We start from the raw sequence: 17,795 nt of genomic DNA, 5'->3' as shown, positions 1-17,795 counted from the left end.
TGAGTAAAGTGAGTCAGAGAAAGACAAATACCATACTGTATCACTTATATATGAAACCTTAAAAAATGATACAAGTGAATTTATTTACAAAACAGAAACAGAGTCACAATACAGAAACAAATTTATGGCTACCAGGGGGAAAAACGGAGGATAAACTGGGAGATTAGGATTAACAAATACACACTACTGTATATAAAATAGATAACTAATAAGCACTTAGTATATAGCACAGGGAACTCTATTCAATATTCTGCAATGATCTGTATGAGGAAAAAGAAAAGTGAAAGTGAAAGTCCCTCAGTCATGTCCGACTCTTTGTGACCCCATGGACTATACAATCCATGGAATTCTCTATGCCAGAATACTGGAGTGGGTAGTTGTTCCCTTCTCCAGGGGATCTTTCCAACCCAGGGATCAAACCCAGGTCTCTCACATTGCAGGTAGATTCTTTACCAGCTGAGCCACAAGGGAAGCCCAAGAATGCTGGAGAAGGTAGCCTATCCCTTCTCCAGCTGATCTTCCCGACCTAGGAATTGAACTGGGATCTCCTGCATTACAGGTGGATTCTTTACCAACTGAGCTATCAGGGAAGCCTGTATGAGGAAAAAATCTAAAAAATGTGGACATATGTATATGTGTAACTGATCCAGTTTACACATGAAACTAACATAACATTGTAAATCAACTATATTCCAATAAAAATTTAAAAATAGGTAACAACAAATCCTACTGTATATTACAGGGAACTATATTCCATATCTCATAATAAGCTATAATAGAAAAGAATACGAAAAACTGAATCACCTTGTTGCACACCTGAAACTAACCCAACATTATAAACAAGTCTACTTTAATGCAAAGAAAATAATATTAAACAATTGATGCCAACTGTTCCTTCCCCACATTAAACATTTAGTCATCACAGAAACCAAATAATTAACATAGTGTCTTAATGTTGTTAGTGATTAAGTTATGTCTGACTCTTTTGTGACCCTTAATAAACACAATCAACACCTTGTTTTCATATCATCATCACCATTATGGTATTAACTTCCTATTAGCATGAGTGTTTGGGTCTTAAGTATAGGTATTTAAGTATTTCATTGGACTTTATAAGTTGGGAAAGTTTCAATGTGTCTAGCACATTAATACCTTTTTGTGTCATAACATTATTATCCAGAATGTTCTATCCTTATTAGCTCAATATAACTCACATATTTAACAGTGTACCATCTATGACTTTGTCAGACACCAAACTTTGTCAAAGACACCAACATACATAATGAATTTTGTTACTTTTTCTGGGTAATAATTCCTTTGTCATGATTACTTTTGTCTAGGTAATCAAGCTAGTGTCACTCACCTTTACCATTAAGAAACTAGGAAAAAAAATGAGAATGATACAAAGGGAGATAGGTTTGAGATACTCACGAATATTCAGATGTTTCCTTCAGTTTTAAAAATTTGTTATAATTTTCATGCCTTTGAACAATATCAAGTTAGCAATATAATTTGTATTGAGTTTTATGTTTGTGAAGCTTATCCTTTACTCTAAAAATTCTGGAGAAAATTCTGGGAATTTTGATTACCCAACAAAATGTTCTATCAAATGTCATTTAAACAATCCAGCCATTCAATCTTCTGGATAGTGTTAACATTGCACATACGTATGTATAATTTAAATCTCATGTTATTTCCTGATAAAATAAAAATTTCATCTGCACTTTTTATATAAAGATGGCATTATTGCCTGGGAAGTACAATGTATGAATCTGTGTGTTTATACACTTTTCACCAGTGGTACCTGCCTGGACTGAGTAATCCACAGTCTTAAGTTTGATCACAGTAAAACACATACAATACATTTGACTGGCATCATAATAATGAAAACAAAATGATTTTCTAGAATAACCTTTGACTCCGACAAAGGTTATAACTTTGAATATATTATTTTGATTTCTTGTAGCTGTTGAGAACGTCACTGTTAATTTGTTAATTATTTTGCAATTAATTTTTTCCTTCTCTCTATTCCTTTTAATATGTCTTTGGAGTTCATTAGCTGAAAACTCACTATACTGTATATAATTTATACAAATATTCTTATCTTGCTAGCAAACTTTCTTGATTCTGTACGTTCTTGTCTTTCATCAATTCTAAATAATTCTCTCGTCTTTTCTCTTGATTCTCTTACTCTGAATCTTCTTGTTTAATTCTGTATGACTGTTATCCTTTTTTTAATTTTCAATTTCTATTTTCAATGTTGCATTTTGGATAATCTGCTTACATTTGTCTTTAATGTACTGATAATCATTTATCTCAATATGTGTAATCTATCCATTTGTTTATTTCCAGTTAAAGTACTTTTTAGTCCTAGAACTTCTGTTTCTTTTCTTTTAAAAAATCTGGTATTTTTAATTGTGCCTCATTATATTTAATGTTCTAATTTTCCTTTACATCTTAAATAAGTTTTAACATATGTATTTTATAGTCTGTATCTGCTTTTTAAAATATTTCCAAACTTGCAAGTCAATTTTACTGTTAGGCATTTTAAATCCTGTTTACAATGAATTATTTTTCCTCATGTACCTCACAATTTTGAGTGGCATCATTTATCCAGGAAAATCCTGCAGCTTAGGTTAAAATGTCTCTCTCTTTAGACTTTTTACTTTTGCTATGTCAGGCACTTTGGTGATACAATTGTCTGATGCCATTTCTTACTTTAATTTTCAGCTTTGTGGTCTCAGGATTTATGGAAGTACCATAAATTTGAGACTTAAACTCATATGAGTGCAGGCCATAGCTGGAATGTTTAGGAAGGTTTGTTTTTGCCCTGATTCAAGGCTAAAGCTGATCTACTTCTTTTTTATCTCCGGCTATAAGTATGTTGAATTTTTCTGCTCACTCATGGATCCTATAACCCTTTGAGTTTGATGAAGTAATGCAGTATTTCTGCTTATGCTCTCTTTCTCTGAGCACAAGTTAATGTCATGCCCCTTACTGGTTCCACTCTCCCAAGTCCCCATAATGCAAACCCATCTCCCATACCATCCCCTCCCAAGGGCAATCACAGAAGGTATCCACTCAGCTTTCATTATTGGGAAATCATTTAGTTTATCAAGACCTCAGTTCTGCTCTTAAAAGTATTTTAAAAACTATTGCATCCTGAATGTCCAAGTATTTTTTAAAGTATGTTTTTCAGGCCTTCCCTGGTGGTCCAGTGGTTAAGAATCCTCTGCTTGCCAATGCAGGTGACACGGGTTTGATCCCTGCTCCGGGAAGATCCCACATGCCACATGGCAACTAGGCCTGTGCACCAAAACTGCTAAGCTAGCACTTTAGAGCCAGTGAGCCACAATTCCTGAGTCTACATGTTGCAATTACTGAAGCCTGCATGCCTGAAGCCTGTGCTCTGCAACAAGAGAAGCCACTGCAATGAGAAGACTGCTTACTGGAACTAGAGAAAGCCCACATACAGCAATGAAGACCCAGCACAGAGAAAACTCAATCAATCAATAAATCTTTAAAAAAAATATGATTTTCAGCTACTCTACCATATTGCTTAAACACAGCATAAATGTCATTAAATATTTTTAGGTAAATAAGCAATGCGCATCAGGATATAAGGCCAAACAGAAATGAAAACCATATTTCCTGATTATCTGTCTGGGATTCTCATGAAGGTAGCCTTAGTATGAATATTCAAAAGATTTTTAAGCTATCTATATAATTAGAAAAGAGAAAAAAACAGACAAATAAAAATAGTCTTTTAAATGAGGGGCCCACCTACACAAAATGCATAAATTTTTATTCTCATCACTTGATCTAACAACTACATCATGTTTCCTGTATTTAGAGTCGGAGGTATGAATAGTAATTCTTCAGGGGTGAAGGATGATGTGTGTGACTAGAGTTCCCACCTGAAAGAGACAATGTTTAATTGCAACTGAAGCATTAAAGAGACAATTTTCAGACAAATTTTAAAAATTGCACCACTTTAACAAAGGGGAGAGTAAACATGTCAAACAACAAATGTTTATTAAACATCGACTAAGTCAAAGGTATTATAAGCATTGTTTTCATGATCGGATGACTTCCTAGCTGTCTCCTTATATTTTTATTTGATTACCTTTTTGGTTGAATTTCCCTGACACATCATTAGTAAGCTCTTCCTATACTAAAAATTCTAAGTTACTCCCAGTGTAGACCACTGACCAGCTTAATATAATTCCCAGCATGTAAGTTTTGATTAACTTCCATCCCAGTGGCTGAAACCTCTTGCATCTCACTTTCCGTTTTGTAATCTACTGATCACAAAGAAATTTCTGTAGGGGAGTAGGGAAACATCCCTTCTCTTTCACAAAATATCCAGAGGACCAATTTCTGAGGAAGGCCTGATTCCTGCAGGGATTTCTTATGTTTTAATTATTCTATATCGCAGTGCTTTTTACATCCCACTGTATCAGTGTAGGTAGGGTGTGTTTCTCAGACACAACAGTTATGTGACTTCCTTCCTTCTTCATTTACTATATGAGGATTAGTAGAGCACAAAGTGGTATGTTTAAAAAAAAAAGATAAATTATGAAAACTGTTCACACGTTCATGGATTTACTACAACAACAGTGTTCATAACCAAACTTCACACGTTTATATAATTATGATATCTGAGACATTATAAAGTTAGTAAATTCAAAAATCCTTTTATGTTTTCTACAATACTTATATCTATATGATGATGTTATAGAAAGCCAAGAGACAAAAAATCATTTCTATTTCATATGTGTTTAGTCACTCAGTCATGTCCAACTCTTTGGGACCCCACAAACTGTAGCCCACCAGGCTCCTCTGTCCATGGGGATTCTCCAGGCAAGAATACTGGAGTGGGTTGCCATGCCCTTCTCTGGGGGATCATCCCAACCCAGGGATCAAACCCGGTCTCCTGCATTGCAGGTGGATTCTTCACCACCTGAGCCACCAGGGAAGCCCAAGAATACTAGAGTGTATAGCCTATCCCTTCTCCAGGGGATCTTCCTGACTAAGGAATCGAACCAGGGTCTCCTGAGTTGCAGGCTGATTCTTTACCATCTGAGCTACCAGGGAAGCCCCAGCTTTAAGTCTATTTCAAGGACAACAGAAAGTAAAACTAAACTACTATCTTTCCTAAACCTATAATTCTAAACCTTTTAGAGGGTTTAAGAATTATATCAGGGAAGGTATAGAGACTCTTGACACACATTTATGATTGAAATGTTATGTAAAACAGCCTCATCCACCTGTTATTTCCAAAGTGATGGACAGGGAAGGTGCAGCACTAGGCTTCAATGTACTCTGATATTTAGTTTCTGAAATAACAGGGAAAGAGCAGCATATATATAAGCATAGTCATTTCCCCCTCCAAAACAGTGTTGACTGAAGCAGGGTAGTCTGTGGCAACTACAGTAAGAAGACTACAATTATAAATAATTTGTACTTCATAGGGATGGTGACTATTTTATTCACATTTTTGGGGGCAAAACATGTGAAAACATGAGCTCTTTATTCATCCTCTGTCTACCCATTCATAGTACAATCATCCTGCCCTCAATCCATCTTTCCATTGATCCTCCAAACCTTTCTGCTGGTTTGTCTCATTCAGTGTCGTCATACAGGCTTATTATCCAGACTGTCTTTCTTAATAACCACAAATCTCACAGACCTTATGCAGATATAAGTGTGGATTATTTGGTATGTTTTGCATAAAAGCATGCTCTAAAATTTTTTATGATATAAATCACAGTAAGCTTTATGGTGCTTTATAACTAATAGCTTTGGCTTCCCTCATTTGAAAACATGTTCATTCTGTATCAACTGGAAGGATGTCTTGAGTTATTATAGCTAGAATCTACTTTCATTTCTCTATGAACTCTTATAAGAGTCAATTCATATTATGCATCTAATGATCAGTAACACTTCCATCAGCTTTCTAGGAGTTACACTGATAACCTTCTCATGGGCAAGGCCTCTTCCTGTCATATTTTGAGGATAGATTTCATGCCAGGACAAGTTGGACATTTTTCAAGACTACTGGAATTCTGAACAGCCAACTCATAGAAACTGTCAAAGATTTTACTACTGACTCTTCTCAGCAGAGACCTGTCAAGTCTTTCTTCTAAATAAGTGATAATGGAAATTTTGATCACCTCAATATTCTTTTAGAACTGAGAGAGTTCCATGAATAAAATGTGGACATTCTCCAGTATCAAGTAGACACATTTTTCCTATTGTCTGTAGATGCCATTACCAACTTAATAACTATCCTGATAATTAAACTCATACCAAGTTTTGAATATCATACTTTATACTTTGTGAGTACTTTAATAATAAATATTTCAACTTCCTGAAAATTAAATATATTAGCTCCAAGGGAAAGAATTATGGCCTTGTGTGGTATGAGTCAGTTAATAGCAGAAAATACATCAAAGAATAAAGTAATTTAAAGTGATCTGGCTTTTGCGCTATGGTGATCATTATCAATCTTCTATGTAACATGATATACCGAGATAACAAAGGAAGTTGATGTCATATAACTTGTTTTCAGTATTTCTGTATAAAGAAATTTCACATTGAGGCTAAAGTATTTCGAGTTAAAGTATTTTTAATAGTTTGGTTATATGTGAGAAGACATTTATAGAACACAGAGAGAGAATCTACAAAAACACCAGTGCAATCCTTGTTCTTCAAATTAAGTGCAATATGAATTGCTTTTAGGATAGGCTTTTCATGGTTAAACAGTCAGGATTTCTTGAGATCAGTACCTTCTTGTTAGGACTGAATAAACAAGTAATTCTGAGAGGTTTCCCTGTTTTAATAAAGTAAGCTTTCATTCTTTCGTATTTATTGAAAAAGATAAGACTGTGAACAATCTTCACAGCCCACAGTCTAATTGTTCTCCATTGACGCATATCTATAGTATTCACATGTGTTACCCTTGGAATGCTGGTATATCTAACAAGTTTCCTACTGGGGAAAATTGAGTACTACTAGGGACTGCAAGGGGATCCAACCAGTCCATTCTGAAGGAGATCAGCCCTGGGATTTCTTTGGAAGGAATGATGCTAAAGCTGAAACTCCAGTACTTTGGCCACCTCATGCGAAGAGTTGACTCATTGGAAAAGACTCTGATGCTGGGAGGGATTGGGGGCAAGAGGAGAAGGGGACGACAGAGGATGAGATGGCTGGATGGCATCACTGACTCGATGGACGTGAGTCTGAGTGAACTCCGGGAGTTGGTGATGGACAGGGAGGCCTGGTGTGCTGGGATTCATGGGGTCGCAAAGAGCTGGACATGACTGAGCGACTGAACTGATCTGATCTGAGGGAGAATTCACATTGGAGACAACAATGGCACCCCACTCCAGTACTCTTGCCTGGAAAATTCCATGGACGGAGGAGCCTGGTGGGCTGCAGTCCATGGGGTCGCTAAGAGTCAGACATGACTGAGCAACTTCACTTTCACTTTTCACTTTCATGCATTGGAGAAGGAAATGGCAACCCACTCCAGTGTTCTTGCCTGAAGAATCCCAGGGACAGGGGAGCCTGGTGGGCTGCCGTCTATGGGGTCGCACAGAGTCGGACACGACTGAAGCGACTTAGCAGCAGCAGCAGCAGGGAGAACTCACATAGTCTAAGTTCTGAGGAAAAAATAACTGCAACTTTTAGTAAGAACAACTGTTTTTGCAAAGACTATAAGAGGCTTATTAATATTATTGATATTTGACATGAAAGGACACAGATTCTTAAGTTATTTATGTTATATACTTACAAGATTGAATATTAATTTTAGGTGAATTGACTACTTCCATATCTATGAATCTCTGCTTTGGTGTTTGCATTAGTCCAACAGATACATCTTAATAATAATATTCTTTGTGTCTTATCTTTTTTTCCTGTGACTTTTATTTTTATTGCTCTGCAGTGCCTTGACAGCAGTAGTCAGGGAACTCTATGACAAAATAATTTTTAAAAGTGTCCAATTACAATTCAAAATTCTGAAGGATCTTTTGAAAGTAATAACCTACAGGATATAACTGACATTCAGAAACTAAAATCTGATCTACTTCTAGCAATGAAATTATACTACTCTGAAAGGACTGCCATAATAAATTCACCAAAGGGCATTAAAAATGTAGCCATTAAAGTGACTAAGAAAATATTAATGTACTAACATTACATGTTTTATGCTACTTCCTTAAAATCACAAGACATATTAGTAGTAAAAGGTATCCCTAGGCTAGATTACTAAATGAGTTAACATGCTGTGTAAAGCCAGTGGATACAAAACAATTAAATTCTGCAAGCTGCAAATGCAAAACTTTAGTCCTTATTTCCCAAGAATTACTAACCACTCCTTTTTGGGAGGCAAAAGAGCTCTCTCTTCTTTTGTTTTATGAAATGTCTTTTTCTCTTGGTTCTTTCCTTGTTTTTCTGATTCTTCTTGGTCATATTCCTTCTCTGAATATTTTTTTATTCCGTTCTTTTTTTTTTTCTTTTTACCTTTAATACATGCTGTTCCTTCTGCTTAGAATAAACTCCCTCTTGCATGCCTGACCTGCTTAACTATATGGAGTATATGCATCATAACTCAGCTCAAATTCCACATTGTTTATGAAGGTTCCTCTATTTTCTCACTACAGCTATTCTAAAACTCAATTATAGTGGCTCAGATGGTAAAGAACCTGCCTGCAATGCAGGAGACTTGGGTTTGAACCCTGGGTGGGGAAGATTCCCTGGAGAAGGAACTGGCAACCCACTCCAGTATTCTTGCCTGGAAAATCCCATGAGCAGAGGGGCCTGGCAGGCTACAGTTCATGGGGTTGCAAAGAGTCAGACACAACCGAGCGACTAACACTTTCACTTTCATACTGCATTATGACTATTGGTCTGTGTGCCCTCATGATGACCATGAACATTTTCCTGACATGAAATTTGTTATTGATATTTCTGTCCTCATCACCATAGACAATTTTTGGAACTCTTCTGGCAACTAATCAATATGTGCTGAATGTATTAGTGCTACAAGTCCTGCAGTCCCTCAGGTAGTAAAATGTTAAGAGGCTCTTAAGAGGCTCAGTCCAATGATGATCAGAATTTTAGACTAATATTAATATTTAACAATATGTACTTTTAGTCTTGGCCATCTTGGACTCACTTATTCTTTTGTACACTTATCACATTTGGTCCCCAAACTGAGATTTAGACCAAAAAAATTCTAAGATATGTCTACCAAATCAAAGCATTTAATCAAAGGTTTTTTTTTTTTTTTTTTAAGTTATGCCTTTGGGTTAAAGATCTTTTCCTGTAGTTTTATTCTATTTCTTTTAAATTCAAAGTGAATTTTCTCTGAATACCATAATTAATTTATTTTTTCAACATCATTATAAAACAGCAAAACAAAGTTTCTTTTTTAACATACAGGTTTTACTTATTCTTATACGAAGAAAAGAAATTTGGGCTTTGGAACACATATTTGCATCCTATATGTATCCTTATAAGACACATGTTTATTCTATTTTGATAATTGATTACTCTTTCTAAATTCTGACTCAGAATCTGAAGTCAAAATTTAAAGAGAGGCTTGTCAACAAACCAGAATGAACTAAAGATGGAACTTTATTAATTATTTTTACAACCATCATTTAGACTACCATTCACCATAGTTAATATCTGCCATAATGTGAACTAATATATGGCTCTTCATGCCCCCAAATGACTGCACATATACCCCTGCAGGATGCTCCCATGCCTGCTCTCCATAGGTGAGTACTTGAGAAGGAAACAAGATTTACCTTCTTTGTCCTTGTGCGTGTTCAATGAGAGGAGGTTCTCGTTGGCCTGCACGCAGTACGCCTCTCGGGTCTGGACCCCTCCTCCGCAGAGGGCCGTCTGGTTGCCTCGCCTCTTGTCCTGTTGACTGAGCAGAGGGTCCACCCGACACTCAGTCCACTCTGTGGTCCTCCAGCTGTATCTAGATAAAGAAAATGCCGGCAGTGGCCATGTGTTAGTGAATAAAACTTTTCTCCAATCCTATTTGTTTTTTCCCCTCAAGAAAATTAACCTGAACAATTCCTTCCCCTTGAATCAATCTTAGACCACACCTCTGGCACAGGTTCAGTTTCAATCCCTTCTTCTACATCCTTACCCTGCTCTGTTTAAAGAGGGGTTAAATTTAAGATGATCCAGTTTTAATTGCACCTACTAGAAGTTACTTATAAATATTTTATGCAAAGAGAGCATAATGCTGAATATATGACATTTTATGTTTAATTAAGCTGAACTCAGGCTTGCCCTTTTTTCATGTTTATAAACAAAGGAAGATTGAATCTGAGAATGAAGAACATTCTATATGATGATGAACCCAAACATTTGTTTTGTCTTTAATAAAATGTATGAAAATTCCTTCTTCGTACTGGTCAAAATTGTTAATTGTGTGTTAGTAACAAAAATATAACATAATTCAGAGTTTTCTCTTTATTGCTGAGAATAAGAGTTTTTTTTTCTCCTGTAACATTTGAGCATCCCTGATGAGTACTGATGAATGATGAAAAGAGCTGACATTTCTAATCAGTGGAACATAGGAAAGATGATCTATGCTTCTAAATTAAAGCTCCAATCAAGATTATGATGTGAAAAAAATGTCGGGGGATTGTCAGCCTAACACATGCTTTAAGGAGATAGCCAGGGTCTTGATGTCACTGAAGACAGACAGTGATGGCATTTCTCCACCTCAAGGAAAATGGATATTCTAAAAGCACAAAGAAAATGGCTCTTGGAGTACTTTATGTCACTTTACCAAGATGCTTCCTTAGTAATCAGATTAACAGCCAACACAGGTACAAATGGATGTGCTAATGCTCATCTCAATTAGACAAAAAGGTTAAATGGGCTCTTGGATGTCTGATCAAGATGCTTTGCTTTGTCAGTGGTAAGGTTTCATGTCGGTAAAGGTGAACTTCATGCCCATTTTTCAATTTTTGTAAGTGGTAATTTTAACAGAGGTACAGGTCTGGGGCATCAAGGAACAATGCTCTTGACATATATTTATAAAGGAGGTGCAGCATTCAGGTCAATTATAAAATCATTGATAATTGATGCCTTGGGAGGAGGGATGGGGAGGCGTGACAGAAAAGAAAACTAAACAAGCTATTCATTAGGGGAGTTAAAATGAAATTTTTATTTTATTTTTTTTATAGAGCAGCATCCCAACATAGGTCATCCTAAGGAGTCCTGTGGGAGAAATAAATTTTTTAGTAATGTAAAGTGATTACACATTCTTAAAAAAATATGCTACCATCCACAAAGGGTTAGAAGACAGAGATTTAGAATAGGGATTTATTTTAATTAATAGTTAATGATGTTTGAATAACTGAGAGGATAAAGACATCCTAGCTTGAGATTAAAAAAAAAAAAAAGGAAGAATCTTGCAGGAAACGAAACACTCTGACTAGAGAACCTGGCAACGTCCCTGAAACTGTTATGTCAGGGGAACACACAAGTCAGTGGGGCAGGCAGAGAAGTTAGGAAGGAAACTTCAGAGTGTTCAGTTACTGGTTATGTTAGGGGAGAAGGGAGGATTCCATAGTGCTGCATAACTGAAGATCTTGTATGAATCATTACTATGCTTTGTTATTATTATTATTACTGTTAGAAATGGGAGGAGCAGCAGCAGCTGGTAATGGTAATTTTCCTCTTCACTGGTTCATCAAGTGCAAGCTGTAAGCCTGTTCTCTAAATGTTTCAAATATTCCAGGGAACCTTTCAATGAAGCTTGTGGGTACCTACTGATAAACTAAGATTCTGTAAGTTTTTTCGTAAATACTCTCTACATTCAGACCAACCTGAAACATATTTATCACCAAGTTAACTCACAGAAATGTCTTTGAAATGATTTTTAAGGATAAAAACAATATAGTTACAGTGCCAAATATTTCAAAATCAGTCGTGTTTAATCTGAATTTGATGAACATTTATTGGGCACTTACTATGTGCCTGGTCCTACGACATATACAAGTGATTAAAGAAGAAACAATCTCCACACCCAAGGTTAATAAGCAATCTTGGTCCTGAGAGAGCTTAAAGTCTTATTATTTGATGTAGTATTCTACTCTATTTAATAGGATTTGTTATACACAGTACTGAATTTTAATAGGGCTTGCTCAATAGGCATAAGGAACCTATATTTTGAAAGATTATTTTACCTTATAGACTAGTTGACCAACTATGGCTAAATTCAACCTGTACTGTTTCTATAAATAAATTTTATGGAGACATATCCACACTCATTTCTTTACATATTGGCTACAGCTCCAACAGCAATGGCACCCCACTCCAGGACTCTTGCCTGGAAAATCCCATGGACAGAGGGCCTGGTGGGCTGCAGTCCATGGGGTTGCTAAGAGTCGGACACGACTGAGTGACTTCACTTTCCAACAGCAGAGTTGAATCATCATGACAGAGACACATGTGGCTCATAAAGACTAACAAATTTACTATTTTCTCCACTACAAAAAAAGCTTGTCAGTCCTCATTATAGAAAATATGCAAAGAACTACTGCTAAAAATCCAAATTTTGTGAAGATTGGAAAACATAGCTTGTTACTGACACTTTTATTTAGTAAAACTGGTATTATTTGTTTTTATAGGATAGTGTTTGTAAAGAGATACATTTCTACTTAGAATTTGTAAAAATCAGTATTTCTCAACACACCATCCAGTTGAAATCAAACAGCTAAAGGAATATGCAGTTTGGGCAGACGGGGCAGCAGAGACCACTGTCCTTATTAACTCACGTGGCACAGGGGGCAACTCCATCTCCTTGAGACACACAGGGCTCTTCTTCCTCAAGTTCTGGACACTTCTTCTCGCTGCCAATAGGAAACTGCCTGATGAGCCGAGCTCTCATGCGGGTGCCTTTAGGGGATGCCGGGTCATGGCATGTTTTTGAGCAGGGGCTCCACTCCGACCACTCGGACACCTGGCACTCCTTGGTCATCACGCAGGCCTGGAAGGTCATTGGCAGCTTCTCTTGCTGGCAGAAGCTGCAAAAGAGAATTAATATTCTCATCACAGACTTATAGGCAGGCATGAACTTATAGGCAGGCATGAACTTGTAGGCAGGCATGAACGTTCCAGAGCAAAATCAGCTTGGACATTTTTATTTCTACTTGGAAGTACAATTTCAATTTCACTGAAAACGTACCAACATTTATGACGTGTAAAAGCTGTTAGACTCCAAGCTAACATTTGCATTTCCTCTTAGTTTGTAATAGTTGTTAAACCATTCACAGGAAATAGAAAATAAAAGGATGAAGCAAAATTAGCTGAAACTAAGTTTACCATATTGTTCATTTTACTCACTCCAGATTTGTTTTAACTTAGAAAATGAACTGTTAACATAAGACAATTTTCACTCTGTTTAGTGATTTAAATAAACATGCTTGGATAACTACTACAATATTATTTTGAATAGAAAAAGTAATTTAATTTATGCTTATAATTATTTTTAATATCATTTGAAATTTTAGCTGTCAATTACAATTATAATGTAGGCTTATTCAAATACCTCAACTTTTTCCAGTTCATACTTTAATGCAAGGTCTACATATGAGTATATTAATTAAACACATCCTAAGCATTAGAGGCTTCCCTGGTGGCTCAGACAGTAAAGTGTCTGTCTGCAATGCAGGAGACCTGGGTTTGATCCCTGGGTTGGGAAGATCCCCTGGAGAAGGAAACGGCAGCCCACTCCAGTACCCTTGCCTGGAAAATCCCACGGACGGAGAAGCCTGGTAGGCTGCAGTCCATGGGGTCACAAAGAGTCGGACATGACTGAGCGACTTCACGTTCACTTTCTTTAAGCATTAGAAGGGTGACAGAGGATGAGATGGTTGGATGGCATCATCGACTCAATGGACATGAGTTTGAGCAAACTCCGGGAGACAGTGAAGGACAGAGAAGCCTTGTGTTCTGCAGTTCATGGGGTCACAAAGAGTTCAGACTTGAGTGAGCAATTGAACAACAAACATTAGAAATATAAATTTTTTAGGCTATACTGCTGTAGAGATATCCTCTAAATAGATCTAGAATATTTAGTCACCAGTAAAGTATTTATGTTCAAATTCTTATCTAATGTTTCCTCCTTGAATTAGAAGGATGTTGAATTCTTTTTTTTTTTTTTTTTTTTTTACTGAAGGATAATTGTTTTACAGAATTTTGTTGTTTTCTGTCAAACCTCAACATGAATCAGTCACAGGTATACATATCTCTCCTCCCTTTTGAACCTCCCTCCCATTTCCCTCTCCATCCCACCCCTCTAGGTTGATACAGAGCCCCTGTTTGAGTTTTCTGAGCCATACAACAAATTCTCGTTGGCTATTTTACATATGGTAAGGTAAGTTTCCATGTTACTCTTTCCATACATCTCACTCTCTCTTCCCCTCTCCCCATGTCCATGAGTCCATTCTCTATGTCTGTTTCTCCATTGCTGCCCCGTAAATAAATTCTTCAGAACCATTTTTATAGATTCCATATATATGCATTAGAATATGATGTTTCTCTTTCTCTTTCTGACTCACTTTACTCTGTATAATATGTTCTGGGCTCATCCACCTTATCAGAACTGACTCAAATGTGTTCCTTTTTATGGCTGAGTAATATTCCATTATGTATATGTACCACAACCTCTTTATCCATTCATCTGTTGATGGACATCTAGGTTGCTTCCATGTTCTGGCTATTGTAAATAGTGCTGCAATGAACAATGGGATACATGTGTCTTTTTCAACCCTGGTTTCCTCAGGGTATACGCCTAGGAGTGGGATTGCTGGGTCATATGGTGGTTTTATTCCTAGTTTTTTCAAGGAATCTCCATACCGTCTTCCATAGTGGCTGTATCAATTTACATTCCCACCAACAGTGTAAGAGTGTTCCCTTATCTCCATACCCTCTCCAGCATTTATTGTTTGTAGACTGTTTGATGAGGCCCATTCTGACCAGTGTGAGGTGATAGCTCATTGTAGTTTTGATTTGCATTTCTCTAATAATGAGCAGTGTTGAGCATCTTTTCATGTATTTGTTAGCCATCTGTATGTCTTCTTTGGGGAAATGTCTATTTAGGTCTTTTTCCCACTTTTTGAGCGGGTTGTTTATTTTCCTGGTATTGAGTTGCATGAGCTGCTTGTATATTTTGGAAATTAATCCTTTGTCAGTTGTTTCATTTGCTATTATTTTCTCCCATTCTGAGGGTGGACTTATTATCTTGCTTATAGTTTCCTTTGGTGTGCAAAAGCTTTTAAGTTTAATCAGGTCCCACTTGTTTACTTTTCTTTTTATTTCTATTACTCTAGGAGATGGGTCCGGAGAAGGCAATGGCACTCCACTCCAGTACTCTTGCCTGGAAAATCCCATGGATGGAGGAGCCTGATAGGCTGCAGTCCATGAGGTCGCTAAGAGTCGGGCACGACTGAGCAACTTCACTTTCAATTTTCACTTTCATGCATTGGAGAAGGAAATGGCAACCCACTCCAGTATTCTTGCCTGGAGAATCCCAGGGACGGGGGAGCCTGGTGGGCTGCCATCTATGGGGTCGCATAGAGTCAGACACGACTGAAGCAACTTAGCAGCAGCAGCAGTAGCAGAAGATGGGTCATAGAGGATCTTGCTTTATGTCGAGTGTTCTGCTTATGTTTTCCTCTAAGAGTTTTATAGTTTCTGGTCTTACATTTAGGTCTTTAATCCATTTTGAGTTTATCTTTGTGTATGGTGTTAGGAAGTGTTCTAATTTCATTCTTTTACATGTAGCTGTCCAGATTTCCCAGCACCATTTATTGAAGAGGCTGTCTTTGCCCCATTGTATATTCTTGACTCCTTTGTCAAAAATAAGGTACTCATAGGTGCATGGGTTTATTTCTGGGCTTTCTATCTTGTTCTATTAGTCTATATTTCTGTTTTTGTGCCAGTACCATACTGTCTTGATGACTGTAGCTTTGTAGTATAATCTGAAGTCAGGAAGGTTGATTCCTCCAGCTCCATTCTTCTTTCTTAAGATTGCTTTGGCTATTTGAGGTCTTTTGTGTTTCCATATGAATTGTGAAATTTTTTGTTTTAGTTTTGTAAAAAATGCCATTGGTAATTTGATAGGGATCACATTGAATCTGTAGATTGCATTTGGTGATATAGTCATTTTCATAATATTGATTCTTCCTACCTAGGAACATGGAATATCTCCCCATCTATTTATGTTTCCTTTGATTTCTTTCATCAGTGTCTCATAATTTTGTGTACAGTTCTTTTGTCTCAGTAAGTAAGTTTATTCCTAGATATTTAATTCTTTTTGTTGCAATGGTGAATGGGATTGATTCCTTAATTTCTCTTGCTGGTTTTTCTATGTTAGTATATAGAAATGCAAATGATTTCTGTGTATTGATTTTATATCCTGCAACTTTGCTAAATTCATTGATTAGCTCTAGTTATTTTCTGGTACTATCTTTAGGATTTTCTATGTACAGTATCATGTCATCTGCAAACAGTGAGAGCGTTACTTCTTTCCTGATCTGGATTCTTTTTATTTCTTTTTCTTCTCTGATTGCTGTAGCTAGGACTTCCAGAACTATGTTGAATAAGAGTGGTGAAAGTGGACACCCTTGTCTTGTTCCTGATCTTAGGGGTAACGCTTTCAGTTTTTCACTATTGAGAATAATGTTTGCTGTTCAGTTCAGTTCAGTCACTCAGTCACATCCGACTCTTTGAGACCCCATGAATCGCAGCATGCCAGGCCTCCCTGTCCATCACCAACTCCCGGAGTTCACTCAGACTCACATCCATTGAGTCAGTGATGCCATCCAGCCATCTCATCCTCTGTCGTCCCCTTCTCCTCCTGCCCCCAATTCCTCCCAGCATCAGAGACTTTTCCAGTGAGTCAACTCTTCGAATGAGGTGGCCAAAGTACTGGAGTTTCAGCTTTAGCATCATTCCTTCCAAAGTAATCCCAGGGCTGATTTCCTTCAGAATGGACTGGTTGGATCTCCTTGCAGTCCAAGGGACTCTCAAGAGTCTTCTCCAACACCACAGTTCAAAAGCATCAATTCTTCGGCGCTCAGCTTTCTCCACAGTCCAACTTTCACATCCATACATGACCACTCGAGGCTTATCATATATGGCCTTTACTATGTTGAGGTAGGTTCCTTCTATGCCCATTTTTTGAAGAGTTGTAATCATAAATGGGTGCTGAATTTTGTCAAAGGCTTTTTCTGCATCTATTGATATTATCAAATGGATTTTATCTTTCAATCTGTTGATATGGTGTATCACATTGATTTGCATATATTGAAGAATCCTTGCATTCCTAGAATAAACCAGCTTTTTGATGTGTTTATGAATTCTGTTTGCTAAAATTTTGTTGAGGGTTTTTACATCTATGTTCATCAGTGACATTGGCCTGTAGTTTTCTTTTTGTGTGTTGTTTTTGTCTGGTTTTGGTATTAGGGTGATGGTGGCCTTGCAGAATGAGTTTGGAAGTGTTCCTTCCTCTGCAATTTTTTGAAAGAGTTTTTAGAAGGATAGGCATTAGCTCATCTCTAAACGTTTGACAGAATTCTCCTGTGAAGCCATCTGGTCCTGGGCTTTTCTTTTTTGGGAGATTTTTTTTTATCACAGCTTCCATTTCAGTGCCTGTAATTAGGTTATTTATAATTTCTATTTCTTCCTGTTCATTCTTGGAAGATTGAACTTTTCTAAGAATCTGTCCATTTCTTCCAGGTTATCCA

At 37.0% G+C, this 17,795-nt stretch overlaps 1 protein-coding gene across 1 annotated transcript in view; it reads right to left on the bottom strand.

Moving 5' to 3' along the window:
- The window catches only part of THSD7A (thrombospondin type 1 domain containing 7A), a 479,501-nt gene that overhangs the window by 211,509 nt on the left and 250,197 nt on the right, over nucleotides 1–17,795 (bottom strand). Inside the window, exons 3-4 of the mRNA XM_070369781.1 lie at nucleotides 12,822–13,070; nucleotides 9,822–10,000 (exon numbers count right to left, since the gene is read on the bottom strand). Coding sequence (XP_070225882.1) covers nucleotides 9,822–10,000; nucleotides 12,822–13,070 — 428 coding nt within the window. The remainder of the gene's footprint in view (nucleotides 1–9,821; nucleotides 10,001–12,821; nucleotides 13,071–17,795) is intronic.

The sequence above is a fragment of the Bos mutus genome, chromosome 4, assembly GCF_027580195.1.
Source record: "Bos mutus isolate GX-2022 chromosome 4, NWIPB_WYAK_1.1, whole genome shotgun sequence".
Classification (NCBI taxonomy): Eukaryota; Metazoa; Chordata; class Mammalia; order Artiodactyla; family Bovidae; genus Bos; species Bos mutus.
Note: the sequence above shows the minus strand (reverse complement) of the source record. Positions and strands in the feature narration are given on the sequence as shown.